The sequence below is a fragment of the Pseudophryne corroboree genome, chromosome 6 (genome assembly GCF_028390025.1).
Source record: "Pseudophryne corroboree isolate aPseCor3 chromosome 6, aPseCor3.hap2, whole genome shotgun sequence".
Taxonomy (NCBI): Eukaryota; Metazoa; Chordata; class Amphibia; order Anura; family Myobatrachidae; genus Pseudophryne; species Pseudophryne corroboree.
The window spans coordinates 352,199,474-352,216,543 of NC_086449.1; the positions used below are offsets into that span (position 1 = coordinate 352,199,474).

A 17,070-nucleotide genomic window follows, 5' to 3' on the forward strand; every position below is an offset into this window, starting at 1 on the left:
TGACACTGTAGACCACTCTCTTCTCATACAGACACTACAATCCCTAGGTCTTAAAGACACAGCCCTTTCTTGGTTCCTATCGTACCTATCTAATCGCTCCTTCAGTGTTCGCTTCTCTGAATCTACCTCCTCTTCGCTACCTCTTTCAGTTGGAGTACCGCAAGGCTCAGTCTTGGGTCCTCTGCTTTTCTCTATCTATACCTCATCTCTTGGTAAGCTAATCAGCTCTTTTGGTTTTCAGTATCATCTGTACGCAGATGATACTCAAATCTACCTATCCTCCCCTGACTTGTCCCTATCTGTACTGGACCGTGTCACTGAATGCCTTTCTGCCATCTCATCCTGGATGACATCTCGCCACCTCAAACTTAATATTTCAAAGACAGAGTTATTTATATTTCCACCGGCCAATAGTAGGTACCAACCTGATATCTCTATCACTGTTGAAAACTCGACTATCTACCCTACCCCACAAGCTCGCTGCCTAGGTGTCATCCTTGACTCTGATCTGTCCTTTGTTCCCCACATTCAATCTGTCTCAAGATCATGTTACATGCATCTAAAAAACATATCCAAAATACGACCATACCTTACACAAGACACTGCTAAAACTCTAATCCACGCTCTCATTATCTCCCGCATTGATTATTGCAATAGTCTCCTAACTGGTCTTCCCAAAACGAGACTCTCACCACTACAATCCATTCTGAATGCAGCGGCGAGGCTTATCTTCCTCGCTAGACGTTCATCGTCTGCAGATCCACTCTGTCAGTCCCTCCATTGGTTACCTGTACTCTACCGCATTCAATATAAAATACTTTTACTCACACACAAGGCCATTAACCAAACTACACCAACGTACATCACTTCGCTTATCACAAAATATCTCCCAACCCACAAAATATCTCCCAACCCGACCTCTTCGCTCTTCACAAGACCTGCGTCTCTCATCCACACTCATTACTCGCTCCCACTCACGACTGCAGGACTTTCATCGGGCTGCACCCACTCTGTGGAATGCCCTACCACGCACAATAAGACTCTCCTCTAGTCTCCAAACCTTCAAGCGTTCCCTCAAAACTCACCTCTTTAGGCAAGCGTATCAAATTCCTGAACCGCCCACATAACTTTCATAAACCTTCCTATCAAATTACATCCACTCTGTACAGTCCACACATATCCTCACATGTCTTTTCATTCTATGCAATAGATAGCACTTTTCCTTGTGTACATATGCCTATTTCCCTATAGATTGTAAGCTTGCGAGCAGGGCCTTCCTACCTCTATGACTGTTATCACCCAGTTTGTTATTGTTATTTCAAATTGTAAAGTGCAACGGAATTTGCTGCACTATATAAGAAACTGTTAATAAATAAATAATAAATTAGACACGGGTTGGAAAAAAAACATTGCATGTGAAAGCTCCCCTTCACACTCACAGTCCACTGGCTGCAAAGACGCACGGCCCCGGCCCGGCAGCCAGACCTTCCAGTGGATGCATGCGCACAGCATCTATTCCGGGCAGAGAGGGACAGGGTGCATGATCAGCAGCTCTCACAGCGCTGTTCATGCCCCCATAATGACGAAAACAGGGGTGTGGCTTGCGATCGCGGCACTTGCCATAAGGCGACGCCCCTTTCTGTTAGGCCACATCCCCTAAAATCAGGCGCGCGATGGTGTCCCTCCTCCGCTGATATCAAAGTTGGGAGGTATGTAATAGGCAAGTATGGAATTACCGCCACAGGCGTGTCGCTGAAAGCATCTGTGTCCAAAGACTTCCAGCTGCTCAAACAGGATACAGACCGAGAAACTGCACCTACCGTAGGGCTGGTGTAAGTTTTGATGGTGCCACAGAGGAGGAAATGTCCTTCCTCAAGATGCTGCAAGTGTGCGTCTTAGTTTTGCGAAAATGAGCCACAGCATTAGCCTGAGACACGTGTGCTGCTTCCTACTCAGAGTCAGACCCTTGATCGGTACAGCAAATATATTTATTTGGATGTATAACTGCAGTTAAACTGGTCCCCAATATTTTACATTTACTCAGAGCTTTCCCCATATCAGTTCTAATGTAAATAATTGCTAAACATCAAGTTCATACTGCTACTTAGGAAGGTAAGAGGACCCTTAATAAGAGAAACATATTCACATGCTCCAGGCTGAGAGATGTTGAACTTCTTATTCTAAAGGGGTAACGGGTGTGAAATGAAAAGTCGACATTCAGAATGTCGACAGATTCTAAATGTTGACAGCCAGGTCACCTGGGAGGTAGCAAGGGGGTGGCATAGCTGGTGGTGGTGTGTCTGTGTTTTGGCTGAAAGTGTCCAAAGACCCACAGTCACTGACACAGTAGGCCCTACTGACAGGGAAACTGCACCTGCCACAGGCAGTGGTGACTTTCCCATTAGGCACGTGAGGCATGTACCATGGGGCAGAACCTGTTTGGGGGCGGCACTTGGATGCTTGTGTTGGTACTGTCAGCACAAAAACTACCAGCAACTGCTAAATATTTCCTCTGTACTGTACCATGGGGGTCATTCCAAGTTGATCGCTAGCTGCTGTTCTTCGCAGCGATCAGGCTAAAAATCTGCATTTCTGCACATGCGTATGCCCCGCAATGCGCACACGCGTCGTACGGGTACAAAGCTCTTTGTGGTTGTGCTCAGGTTCTAGCGAAGATTTCGCACTGACGGCTGCAAGAAGATTGACAGGGAGGGGGCGTTTCTGGGTGTCAACTCACCGTTTTCAGGGAGTGTTTGCAAAAATGCAGGCGTGTCTGAAAAAACGCAGGCGTGGCTGGGCGTTCGCTGGGCGGGTGTATGACATCAAATCCGGGCACGAATAGGCTGAAGTGATTGCAAGCGCTGAGTAGGTTCAGAGCTACTCAGAAACTGTACAAACTGTTTTTGCTGAGCTCGGCTGCACATGCGTTCACACTTCTGCTAAGCTAAAATACACTCCCCAGTGGGCGGCGGCATAGCGTTTGCACGGCTGCTAAAACTAGCTAGCGAGTGATCAACTCGGAATGACCCCCGATATCCCATCTTGAATGTAGTGTAAATGGGTAAGACATACTGCTCCTGTAAGCTGTCCTACTTAGTAAATATATGGAATCAATTACAACGTCATAGTTAGTGGCTTTTTAAAAATTATTATATTAAATTGACTATCATCAAATAGGGGGCGGCAGTCACTGTTGTGTCTAGGGGCGCCTCACCCCTAAATCTGCCCCTGGCCGCAGGGCTGGTGTAAGTTTTGATGGTGTTATCGATGCACATAATGTTGACAAAAAAAATTCAACATTTTAATCATGTTAACATTGGAGCACTTGTAGATGGTTGTATTGTACATGACGCTCAGCTCCATTACCTGCCCACTGTAATCATACAGCACTGTGTACTCTTGGCATTCTGTGTCCAACTCATCGGATTCCGTCCTAGGAACTATGGGGATACTGGCATATTCTGAATCACCTGTCACTGAAAATGCCAGAACATACAGTCACATTCCACGTGAAACACGTATTGTTACTGTACAAATTCATTGCTACATGACCCTCTTACCTAGGGGCTTACTAGTGTTGAGGTCTTCCAGGTTCCTGATACTCCCACTGCAGCCATGCAGCAGATTAGTAATCCTAAAATAGCAAAAAGTACAAAGACAAAAAGGTGAGTATGGTGATGTGAGTCTGTATTGCCAAAGAAGGTTGGATGATCCAGAGTTATACAGCTGCTTCAGTCATTGACTCCTGGAAACATACATGCATTGCAGAGTAACATGGACTAATCCTATTTTATATATGTTCTCTCTATTTGACTGATTTATATAATAAGGAATACATTAAATGTCTGCATGCAGTGCTCACATTTGCAGATTTCCATTATTAGCTGTTTCTTTCCCATAATCCTTCCAGATGGTTATGTCAACCAACTGAGGAGTAATAATCTTCTTACAATACAATAGTTTAAGGCAATGGTTCCCAAAGTTATGAGGTGAGGGACAGGATTCACTCCTGTTTGTCCACATATTTTATGACTGGCAGCCACCAGCACTGATTTTGTTTGTTACATCGCCCATAAATAACCTTGCAAGTACCCCGAGGCACCCCAGGGTTGAGAACAACATTTTTAGTGCTAATGCATACTGCTTCACTGTGCCAATTTATACATACTGCTTCATTCTCCCTAGGTCTGGTGGAGGGGGGAAGGGGGGGGGGGGGGAAGGGGGCAGGCACACCGCATACACTGCACCCATATAGTATACTTACCCCTCCGGAGACCTGCGGCGGCGTCCCTGCAGTGTGAGGACAAATCATTGGAAAATGTCAGCCGCGCCCATTTCCGAGTGATTTGCGCATGCGCACTGGAGATGTCCTCAGGAACAAGTGCAGTCTGGCATTATGCCAGAGTCTATTAGCTGCTGGAGAGGTGGTGGCCCGTGACGGAGACTACACGCGGGTCCTCTCCTCTCTTAAAACGCCCCTGTACAGTACATTATGTCAGATAAACATATCACAATAACATTCTGAACATGATGAAAGATTGTTTTCCTATATCCAGCAGGCTTCCTGATTTTATGTTTGCTGGGGGACACTGACCAGGGTCTATGCAAGGACAATGCCTTTCATTGACCTGCACTGCAAATACATGGTCAAGTCACATTAGCATGACCACCAGCTAATAGCTAGTGTAAGCGCTGTGTGCAGCACGGACAGCAGCTAGACGGGCTGGGAGTGACTCAATAAGGTGCTGAGAGGTTGGCACAGGTATATTTTGACGGTGCAATGACGATAAAGAAAGATACCACCACACAAAAAGCGCACAAATTTTTCTGTGGACAGATCAATAGAAGTTGGATCTTCTCATCCGGGGTTCACATAAATCAGTAGTCCTCAATACCTCAAAACAAAAACATGTGCAGATATAGTGTAATACTGCAATTTTTCAATCAGTGAGTATCTGTGTTTAAGCAATTGCTCGTACCCCTTATGATGGTCTACATATGTGTAGACAATTCAAGCTTTTAAGGAGCGGATGAAACAAGATAGGCCAATCTGGTCTCCTTCAAAAGGACTTCTTTCAAATGGTTTCTCTTCCACAAACATAAAATCAAGAAGAAAAAATCTCCATGGTGTAAAACCTTAGGATGATTTGTTTAAAACACAAAGTGGGACAGGAGGTTCCTGCACCCACACAGTAAAAGGTCAAATACAATTGGAAACACAATCCAAAATACAGAAGCTGGGACTCCTACCAGATGGTGTTGTCCACTCTGAAAAGTAGACAATGCAAGCATGGATCAAGGGAGTATACAGGCGTCCCTGGGTCTCGACCTCCAGATCCTGGGTAGGGGTCCCTCTGTCTGGTCACCTTCCTTTCCAACGCGTTTCGATACGTAGTATCTTCCTCAAGGCATAAGGAAAGTGAGCACACAGCAGGCTATTTATACCCACCGGATGTTTGAGAAACCTTTCCCTAAAACTAGACATGGATCAACTAACGCTATCCCCTATACACATATAAAAAAACAGATTCCCAATATTCAATCCGTTTCATAAATTAGAGAAAGTCCACTGTAGTATGTGGTCGTCCCTCACGCATCTTCTTATCCGACGTTCACCTCTCACATCAATGGCACATGGTGCTCCACATTTTCCACATCGGTTATTCGCAATGGTGCCATTTGTCCAGTCATGGTACACCTTCACCACAGCAGCACCCGAACAGTTCACAAAAATACTGACACCCTTGAAAGCCGATAATCATCCCTTTTGCTACTCAGATAAATCTCCCCATTTACTCATTACAGCAACAAGTGATATGTGTGTAGACGGCCTATCACACACCTTATATTCCCACCAAGCCAGCGTGTGACGTACTTCATGGGCTACGCGCTGCCAGCGTCAAATGTAGGCAGTGGTCATAATAATGTGACTTGACCGTGTATAAATATGTCAAAATAATCAATCTTTGTGAAGGGATTTGGTTTTTTACAGATATATTTCTAAAAAATCTTAGTTTTGACTCTATATATCACAGATAATAGTTTATAGTATGTTTACAGTCCTTTGATTGAGTTAGTTCTTGAAGATGGAATATTACTGTACTAAGGGGGTGATTCAGACCTGATCGCTACTGTGCGTTTTTGCACACTGGGTTATCAGGTAGTAATTGCGCATGCATATGCACCGCAATGCGCACATGCGTCAGACAACAACAACAAAGGGCATCGTCGGTCAGCGACGGGATGGTGCGAAAAATCCGACCGCACGGGCGTTCGCAAGGTGATTGTCAGGAGGAAGCCTGTGGGTGGATACTCACCGTTTAATGGGAGTGTCCGGAAAAACGCAGCTGTACCCAAGCATTTCCAGGGAGGGTGTATGACGTCAGCTCCAGCCCCGATCAGCCTCTTCTCATCGCACTGGAGGAGTAAGTCCTGGATTGCGCACAGACTGCACAAAGTGAGTTTTTGCAGCTTGGCATACACATGGGATCGCAAACTTGCACTGCAAATTTACACTCCCCCTGGAGGCGGCGACTATCCGAACGCAGGACAGCAAAGCTAGCAGCCCAGCGATCAGGTCTGAATCACCTCCTAAGTACATAAGTAAATGCAACTATCTTCAACTTGAGAATTCAGCTATTACTGTCAAAATAACCATTAGAACAAGTATTTATCAAGACTCGTATGGCCTAACCGTGGTACAACATGAATATTGCTCAGCTACAATCAAATGACTATCACTATGCTAACATAGAATGGCTATTGATTTGTTAGACTGGAAAAACCATTACCCTTACACATGGATACTGTGGGGTATATTTACTAAGCTCCCGATTTTGACCGAGATGCCGTTTTTTCTTCAAAGTGTCATCTCGGTTAATCTCGGTAATTTACTAAACACTAATCACGGCAGTGATGAGGGCATTCGTAATTTTTTGCAAGTTCAGGTAAAAAATTACGAATGAATACACCATCGGTCAAAACGCGGCTGTTTAAGTATGAATCTCGGTCATTTACTAAGAAGTGCAAAGCCAAAAAAGAACAAACACTGCCGTGAAAAATTACAACTCGTAAAAAAGTGCTAAAAAAAAACAGACCTTTTTTTTTTATTCGTGATTGGATAGGCATGCACGGATCCATGAGATCCGTGCATGTATATCAGTGGGAAGGGGTGGGAAAGTGCTTATTTTTACAAAAAAAATTGCGTGGGGTCCCCCCTCCTAAGCATAACCAGCCTCGGGCTCTTTGAGCCGATCCTGGTTGCAGAAATATGGTGAAAAAAATGACAGGGGTTCCCCCATATTTAAGCAACCAGCATCGGGCTCTGCGCCTGGTCCTGGTCCCAAAAATACGGGGGAAAAAAAGAGTAGGGGTCCCCCGTATTTTTAAAACCAGCACCGGGCTCCACTAGCTGGACAGATAATGCCACAGCCGGGGGTCACTTTTATACAGCGCCCTGCGGCCGTGGCATCAAAAATCCAACTAGTCACCCCTGGCCGGGGTACCCTGGGGGAGTGGGAACCCCTTCAATCAAGGGGTCCCCCCCCCCCAGCCACCCAAGGGCCAGGGGTGAAGCCCGAGGCTGTCCCCCCCCATCCAATGGGCTGCGGATGGGAGGGCTGATAGCCTTTGTTGTAAAATAAAAGATATTGTTTTTAGTAGCAGTACTACAAGTCCCAGCAAGCCTCCCCCGCATGCTGGTACTTGGAGAACCACAAGTACCAGCATGCGGCGGAAAAACGGGCCCGCTGGTACCTGTAGTACTACCACTAAAAAAATACCCAAAAAAACACAAGACACACACACCGTGAAAGTATAATTTTATTACATACATACACACATACATACATACTTACCTTATGTTCTCACGCAGGTCGGTCCTCTTCTCCAGTAGAATCCAAGGGGTACCTGTTGAAAAAATTATACTCACGAGATCCAGGGGTCCAGGCTCCTCGGCAAATCCAGGGATAATCCACGTACTTGAATAAAACAAAAAAACGGTTGCCCGACCACGAACTGAAAGGTGACCCATGTTTGCACATGGGTCACCTTCCCACGAATGCCAGAAACCCACTTTGCCTTCTGGCTAAGTGGGTTTCTTCAGCCAATCAGGGAGTGCCACGTTGTAGCACCCTCCTGATCGGCTGTGTGCTCTTGTCCTCACTGACAGGCAGCACACGGCAGTGTTACAATGTAGCGCCTATGCGCTACATTGTAACCAATGATGGGAACTTTCTGCCCTGCGGTTGACCTAAAGTGACGTCACCGCTGAGCAGAAAGTTCCCATCATTGGTTACAATGTAGCGCATAGGCGCTACATTGTAACACTGCCGCGTGCTGCCTGTCACTCAGTACAGGAGCACACAGCTGATCAGGAGAGTGCTACAACGTGGCACTCCCTGATTGGCTGAAGAAACCCACTTAGCCAGAAGGCAAAGTGGGTTTCTGGCATTCGTGGGAAGGTGACCCATGTGCAAACATGGGTCACCTTTCAGTTCGTGGTCGGGCAACCGTTTTTTTGTTTTATTCAAGTACGTGGATTATCCCTGGATTTGCCGAGGAGCCTGGACCCCTGGATCTCGTGAGTAGAATTTCTTCAACAGGTACCCCTTGGATTCTACTGGAGAAGAGGACCGACCTGCGTGAGAACATAAGGTAAGTATGTATGTATGTGTGTATGTATGTAATAAAATTATACTTTCACGGTGTGTGTGTCTTGTGTTTTTTTGGGTATTTTTTTAGTGGTAGTACTACAGGTACCAGCGGGCCCGTTTTTCCGCCGCATGCTGGTACTTGTGGTTCTCCAAGTACCAGCATGCGGGGGAGGCTTGCTGGGACTTGTAGTACTGCTACTAAAAACAATATCTTTTATTTTACAACAAAGGCTATCAGCCCTCCCATCCGCAGCCCATTGGATGGGGGGGGACAGCCTCGGGCTTCACCCCTGGCCCTTGGGTGGCTGGGGGGGGGGGACCCCTTGATTGAAGGGGTCCCCACTCCCCCATGGTACCCCGGCCAGGGGTGACTAGTTGGATTTTTGATGCCACGGCCGCAGGGCACTATATAAAAGTGACCCCCGGCTGTGGCATTATCTGTCCAGCTAGTGGAGCCCGGTGCTGGTTTTAAAAATACGGGGGACCCCTACTCTTTTTTCCCCCCGTATTTTTGGGACCAGGACCAGGCGCAGAGCCCGATGCTGGTTGCTTAAATATGGGGGAACCCCTGTCATTTTTTTCCCATATTTCTGCAACCAGGATCGGCTCAAAGAGCCCGAGGCTGGTTATGCTTAGGAGGGGGGACCCCACGCATTTTTTGGGGGGATTTTACATTGTTTAATTAAAAATAAAAAATAAAAAGAACCCCAGCACGGATCACACAGATCCGGCCGAGATTGATTGTAAAAAAAAACGGCAGTGTTTTGCTAATCACTGCCGTAAAATTAGGAAAAAAAAAACGAATGACATCGACATCGGAAGAAAAGAAAAACACGAATACGACAGCTTAGTAAATCCATCGTAATAAATTCAAAAAGTTGCAGTTTTACACTCTCGATGTCATTCGTGATTGAACTTTGACCTATTTTCGGAAATTACGAATGTTAGTAAATATACCCCTGTATATGTGTTCTTCCTTTCAGCAAGTCTTGTCTTTTCTGCATTTTACCAGCAGATGGCAGTAACTGCCCCAGCAACTTGTACTCTGGAACTCTCCAACAGAAAAATAAATAAAAAAACATCCTTTTCAGGGTATGGTTGATGCTAGAATCAAGTGGCCTAAGGGACCTTTTATGTCAGGGGGAGGAGGCACGACACAAGGGGGAGGAGCTAGGCCAGCGGGATAGGTCCTCTACTATCCACGCCACCAACTATTACCTTTAGTAATCAGGTGGCGAGCGAAGCGGGCAACCTAGCCCGAAGCGTGGCGAGCGTACTTTTTGGGTACCCTGTTCCAGGGACGTGCGGTGAGCTAAATGGCTCAGGAGGCACTGGCTAACCCCAGAGCCAGAATTGCATGCAATATATGAGCCAAAGGGTACATCTGGGCATTATACACAGGTGCAGCAGTATAAACTCCTGGAAATTTGGTGAGATTTGATTAGAGATGTGTGTAAAGGATACAGAGGTGAGGCACTGCCTCACCTGCCATAGACTTTTTACTCCAGAGTTTGGGCTATAAAATTTTTTAGAATAATGCAAAGAAGATATTTCAAACAAATTATTAGTATTTTTCATATACTTTATTCAGACAAAATTCTGGTTTAAACGTAAGTATGACAGGAAAGGCTCTGCCTCACCTGCCTCACCCCACCGCACGTCACTGCCCTGTTCGGCCGTAGCTCCTCCCCCTGGTGACATGTCTCCTCTCCTAGTGATGTCAGAAGGTCCCTTCTCCCACTCCGATATAGAACCAACCTTTACCCTATAGCAGCCTATGGGCTGCTATTTCACAAAAAATATAGCTCTATGTGATCATGACGTAAAGTAATTAGCTTTAAAGATTGCCATAGAAACTTTATAGAAAACATCCAGCTAAGCAGCATTAAACATAACATGTAATATAAGTTATTCATTAAGGGGCGGATGCAGAGTTTAGCACAAGTCGGCTTGGCAAATTGATCTTGTGTGTTTTCATGCTGTGTTACTCCAGAGCCAAGCATACGTAAGTATTTTGCAATCTTCTGATAAAACTGCCATGTCATAGGTGGAAGAAACACATCTGTAACGCAGGTTGGATGCTGGAAGTTACTGTGCAGAGCAAAGTCGACTATAGCGGACTATGGCTCTCATTCCGAGTTGCTCACTCGCTAGCTATTTTTTGCAGAGCAGTGATCAGATAGTCGCCGCCTCTAGGGGAGTGTATTTTCGCTTTGCAGCCGAGCGGGAAGAAAATGTTTTTTTGCAGTTTCTGAGTAGCTCTGGACTTACTCAGCCATTGCGATCACTTCAGCCTGTCCGGTTCCGGAATTGACGTCAGACACCCGCCCTGCAAACGCCTGGACACGCCTGCGTTTTCCCTACCACTCCCAGAAAACGGTCAGTTGACACCCATAAACGCCCTCTTCCTGTCAATCTCCTTGCGATTGGTTGTGTGAATGGATTCGTCGATAGAAGCATTGCACAGCAACGATGCTGTTTGTACCCGTACGACACGTGTGCGCATTGCGGTGCATACACATGCGCAGTAGTAACCTGATCGCTGCGCTACGAAAAACGGCAGCGACCGATCAACTCGGAATGAGGGCCTATAGCGGCACAAGCTAAGTCCACCAGCTATCCACCAACATTTTTGTGGCTGCATCAGTAATGGGAACATTTGAGCTTGGATTGAGTACCCAATATGGAATCTGTGTAGTGGAAAATGTAAGTATGGGCAATGTAGAGTTCCATGCATCTCAGTCCCATCTCCACCTGTACCTGAAGAGGCGGGACTGGCAGGTAATTCACACATAGGCTCAGTGAGGGCATATGGATGCTATTGCTGGCTAGCGGAGTTGTGCATATACATAATTATGTCTGATTTCACATTCCTCTTTTTCAGCTGGGATACGGCTTACGTACTTATCATAAAGAGTCATATAAACTTCCCCTACAAAAATGAGCATCTCACCTTTTTATCATCTTATTACTGCCAGCGTGAAGACTGTGTCCATTACTGCTCCCTGGTCTATAATCATTACCATAGCTCTCATACAGTACAGGAGCTGTAAGCAGACAACACAGCAGTCACATCTGTATCCCCAAATATCTTTCAGAAAATGCACTCACTATAGTGTAATTATTCTAACTGTGCAAATAAATAAAACAATACAATAATAAACAAAAATATATAAATACACAGTAAAGTTGGCTTCTGTAGTCCAATTAGGAAAAGTGTCTAGCAATAGGTTTGTCAGCATGACATTCAGTCTGCTAGATATACTGTGGATGGCCCATTCTTTCACTACAATTCTGAGTAGTCTTGCCGATAAACATCAAATCAAAAGGGCAGACCATATGTCACTATCCATCGTGCAAATATAACATTGTGTAAGCTCAGATCCTACAGGCATATTTCTGCAGGAGGTAGGTCCATGACAGCAGTGATAATTACTAAACCTCTAAAACCGTTTTAACTACTCCAAGGAACAATATGACTCTCTGAACCAGGACTTCTCCCCAAGTTATTGAAACACTGGAATAAACATAATGGCCCTAAGGGTGTGTACACACGGTGAGATATTTCTTACAATTTTGACTATATAGTAAAAATCGTAAGAAAAGTTAGTGCAGATCGCAAGGTGAAAGTCACCTTGCGATCCCGATTCGATGCCGATGCGCAGCCCCGCACGGTCGGTATCGCAAGACTAGATAGACTGTGCAGGGAAGTCAATTTTGACTATCTCCATAGAAGAAAAGTCGGTTGGGTGTCTATATTTTCCTGTCTATTAGATAAAACAGACTCCCAACTTTTCAAACATTTGAATCTCCCCCATTATGTGCTTGCGATGCCGACCTAGCCCCTGTCACATAGTGAGAATTGGGCATAGCCCGAATCTCACCGTGTATATGGGCCTTAATTTGGGTGGGGTGTGTTCAAACTGAAATCTAAATTGCAGTGTAAAAATAAAGCAGCCAGTATTTACCCTGCACAGAAACAAAACACCCCACCCAAATCTAACTCTCTCTACACATGTTATATCTGTCCCCCCCCCCCCCCCTGCAGTGCACATGGTTTTGCCCAACTGCTAACAAATTTGCTGCTGCGATCAACTCTGAATTACTCCCAATGTCCTATATTTATGCTGTTATGCATTGAACACTGTGTTTATCTTTGATATGTGAAGCCCTCTGATATAATTCAGTAACATGCATTAACATACAAACGGTGTGAAGGTCATACGTGTTTGGCAATATTACTAAATGCATTTTGCATGGAAACAATCTAAGCGGCAGTAATACGCAACCATTATAAATATGTGCAGAAAGGATGGTTATGAGATTATAAATTACAGCAAATGTGATGTACCGGGAGGAGTTATTCCTGTGGTTTTAGCCTCAATGAACAGATTCATCTCTATGTCCACATCACACTTTTCCAGGCTCTGTCTGACAACATCCAGCATCTAGACAAGAACAAGTACCAGCAATTAGGCAGTGTGCGGAAAGACCACATCAGAGACCTGTCTCCCACCTCTTTACACCCACTGCCATTCATTAATATTTCCTGTTTTTCTCCTAAAATACTGCTTGGTTTACTCTCATTTCTAGCTAAATGTAATCATGAAAGGTAACGTGGTCCTCTTCTGTGTTATGTAGCTTTGTTTTGCATTGGCAAAGTGTGCCTCAGACAATGCTTTTCCACCTTTCAGTGCATCTGGTAGTCACAAAATGCATCCTATTAAAAGTATATGCAGGGGGTAGCATGGGGGGGAGCAGGTTGAGTTTGTGCTCCTGGCGCCTGACCCGGTTTTGGGATATCCACAACAGAATATAGTAGAGATGCCTCCATTCAGAACACATTAGCTGGCTATTAGGGGCAAATGGGACCATAGCGGCAGATGCCCCATGGACAGTCCCATTGTCAGAACCTTGGGCTGGCCGTTGGCATCCATCAGGCTATAGCATTGGGCATCTGATGCCTATTGCCATAATGATGTAGTGCGTGTCCATATTCTGTTACATAGGGAACCATGTAGCAATTGATATTTTCTACTTATATACTGAAAACACCCATTTTTGGGGTGTAAAAATGTAGCATGCATGAAGGAGGGATTGCAACAGATATATCCAATAGGTTTCTATGGCGGATGCAATGCTGTTAGATTTTACAAAGCTCACTAACTAACTGAAGCCCATTGTAGTCTATGGGTGACAGATTGCCAAATTAGCCGGTAGAGGGTTCCTCTGGAAACCTCCCCAGCAATGCTCACCATGCGTGGTCAGCAGGTTTACACATGCGCAGGAGTCCTGGCACTAAAGCGAGCACGTCACATGGACGTGCACCCCCTCCAGTTTCTGCTTCATACATCCGGGTGTAATAATTACATACTGCAGCGTGATTGTGGGAGCTTATATCGTGCCCATATCATATTACAAATGTGATTATTGATAAATGAGCCCCATAGGCTGGCATAGCCAGAGGCGACTCTCAGCAGCAGCACAAATGCTGCCACTCACACATTGTACATCTCTTCTGTCAAACCATACATATGAATGAGTCCTCCTCTGTCCTCCTCTGTTGGCTGGGCTCATTTTCACCACATCACACGGTAGGCAATATGACTGACTTTCCTTCCTACATCTGGTATTATGCACCTGCTGGAACCGCGTACAGCACAGTACATCAGCATAAGTGACCAGCAAGCAAAGAGGGTAAGACTATTCTTTCACTTCATGATTATGGGGCCCATTTATCATATAATATTTGCGGGTATGTCCCCAAAAACACCAGTTTTCTGGGGCTAGCCGCAAATATTATTTATCGTCCCAATGTAAGGAGGGGTCACATGCGATTCATCCATTTCCGATTGCAGCCGTATCCTCCATAGGTTTCTATGGAGGACTGCATGGGGGATGCAATGCTGCCTGATGTATCAATGGGGGTAATTCCAAGTTGATCGCAGCAGGAACTTTGTTAGCAGTTGGGCAAAACCATGTGCACTGCAGGGAAGGCAGATATAACATGTGTAGAGAGAGTTAGACTTGGGTGGGTTATTTTGTTTCTGTGCAGGGTAAATACTGGCTGCTTTATTTTTACACTGCAATTTATATTGCAGATTGAACACACCACAACCAAATCTAACTCTCTCTGCACATGTTATATCTGCCCCCCCCTGCAGTGCACATGGTTTTGTCCAACTGCTAACAAAGTTCCTGCTGCGATCAACTCGGAATTACCCCCAATATCGGGAATGCCATTGTGGTAGCCCATTGTAGCCTACTTCCCCAGGAACCCTGCAGCGGAAATGTCCCCTGTGCTTGGCAGTCACTATAACTACACATGCGCTGCAGCACAGGATACTCACTCGATGCATCACAAGAAAGGGCACTTAATTAATTTCAACTTAAATGAACACTACGCAGTCTGAGTACAGGATAAGATATGGACTCCACAAGCTCAGAGCTACTGGTAGCAGCAGGTCCCTTCAGAGTGGAAATGGCCATTTGCCCTTGCACATGACAAGGATTGCTTCTATAAATGCTCCCTTATGTTATTCGTTACCTCATCATCCTTCACACACTGCATAGAGAACTGGTTAGAATGAACCCAGAGCGAGTTGCGCAGTATAGTGATCCGGTCTATCTCCTGTTGTTGAAATGCCTGAAAAGCAGAATATATAATATTTGCCTGATGCATTCATATTAATCCAAACACATGCAAGTACCCTAGAAAGACTGAGTACCTCACAGGTGTTAATGTGCTCCAGCTCCCACTCAATGCGAGCTTTGTCCAGTAAACAAATGTTTTGCTTGTATAACTTGTCTAGGAAATAAGAAACACATTTGGTAATAGACTTACATGGGGAAAAAAATGTAGTGATTTCACAAATCCACTATATTGACAGTAGTGTGCATAGCGAATGGGGCTTACAGCCCTTCAAAAGATGCAATCATTTCTAAGGGCTCAGAATTCAGAGTGGTTGTAGAGTCGGTATCTGTTTGGATGGTCGACCATATTATGGTCGACAGTCATTAGGTCGACCACTATTGGTCGACATTGACATGGTCAACATGGACACATGGTCGACACATGAAAATGCTCAACACATGAAAGGTCGACACATGAAAAGGTCGACATGAGTTTTTCCAAAAGAAATTCTTTTGGGGAACTTTTCCATACTTTACGATCCACGTGGATTACAATTGGGAACGGTAATCTGTGCCGAGTGCAGCGGTAGCGGAGCGAGGCACCTTGCCCGAAGCGAGCCATGCGAGGGGACGCGGTGCACTAATTGGGGTTCCCCGTCACTTTACGCAGAAAACGACACCAAAAAAGTAAAAAAAACTCATGTTGACCTTTTCACGTGTCGACAATTTGTCCATGTCGACCATGCCAATGTCGACCAATAGTGGTCGACCAAATGACTGTCGACCATAACATGGTCGACCATTCATACCGATATCGTAGAGTCACACAGGATACATGGCCTGCTGCTGCTGTATTTGCCATGACTACTAAAGTTTCACAGTCTCCAATAGGCCACCATTTGTACATCATTTGTATTCAAAACATTCCCAACCCGTTGAACGCAGTACAGTACAATATAGTGCTGGTGAATCCAAGCCTTGATATAACTATGTTCAAATGGTCTATTTATTAAAGCAGATATGTATCATTTGCTACAAAGATAGAGGAGGAGGGGGCAGCAGCAGACCGACATTGCAGCACTTTCTGTACCTGCTTCAACAGCGGCATCCTTGTACTGCTTCAGCTTGTTCTGGCACTGTAATGTGAAAAAAGATTTAAGGTTTCTTTACTGAGTCACAGCATTTTGCTATTTTTTCTTACGTCCTAGAGGATGCTGGGGTCCACATTAGTACCATGGGGTATAGATGGGTCCACCAGGAGCCATTGGCACTTTAAGAGTTTGAGAGTGTGGGCTGCCTCCTCCCTCTATGCCCCTCCTACCAGACTCAGTTTAGAATATGTGCCCGGAGGAGCCGGTCACAGCTAGGGGAGCTCTCCAGAGTTTATCTAGTAAAGTTTATTTTAGAGTTTCTAATTTTACAGGGAGGCTGCTGGCAACAGTCTCCCTGCTTCTTGGGACTAAGGGGGGGTAGTAGTGTCCGCCCTACGGGGTCTGAGCCACTATCTCCGCTGACAGGACACTGAGCTACTGAGGGGATAGATCGTTCCCCGCCACAGGGGATCGCTCACCCCAGCAGCATGCCGCCACCCCCTTACAGAGCTGAAGGTCAGTGGCGAGTGAGTTACCGACCCCCCTAGCAAGCGGGGGTCCGGTGTGAAGATGGCGGCATCAGGGTAGGAGCGCAGTATTAACTGCGCTCCGGAGGTTCAGCGGTACATGGTGCGGCGCTGTGAGGGGCGCCCTGAGCCAGCGCCTACACCCTACACTGGTCACACAGCCTG

General features: G+C 45.6%; 1 protein-coding gene across 2 annotated transcripts in view; it reads right to left on the minus strand.

Annotated features, from left to right (window-relative positions):
* The window catches only part of PSTPIP1 (proline-serine-threonine phosphatase interacting protein 1), a 254,785-nt gene that overhangs the window by 4,605 nt on the left and 233,110 nt on the right, over positions 1–17,070 (minus strand). For both annotated transcript variants that reach the window (XM_063926584.1, XM_063926585.1), the window contains 7 exons: positions 16,378–16,423; positions 15,383–15,462; positions 15,202–15,300; positions 13,006–13,102; positions 11,608–11,701; positions 3,561–3,634; positions 3,367–3,476 (listed from right to left, as the gene is read on the minus strand). In XM_063926584.1, the coding sequence (XP_063782654.1) occupies positions 3,367–3,476; positions 3,561–3,634; positions 11,608–11,701; positions 13,006–13,102; positions 15,202–15,300; positions 15,383–15,462; positions 16,378–16,423 (600 nt within the window). The remainder of the gene's footprint in view (positions 1–3,366; positions 3,477–3,560; positions 3,635–11,607; positions 11,702–13,005; positions 13,103–15,201; positions 15,301–15,382; positions 15,463–16,377; positions 16,424–17,070) is intronic.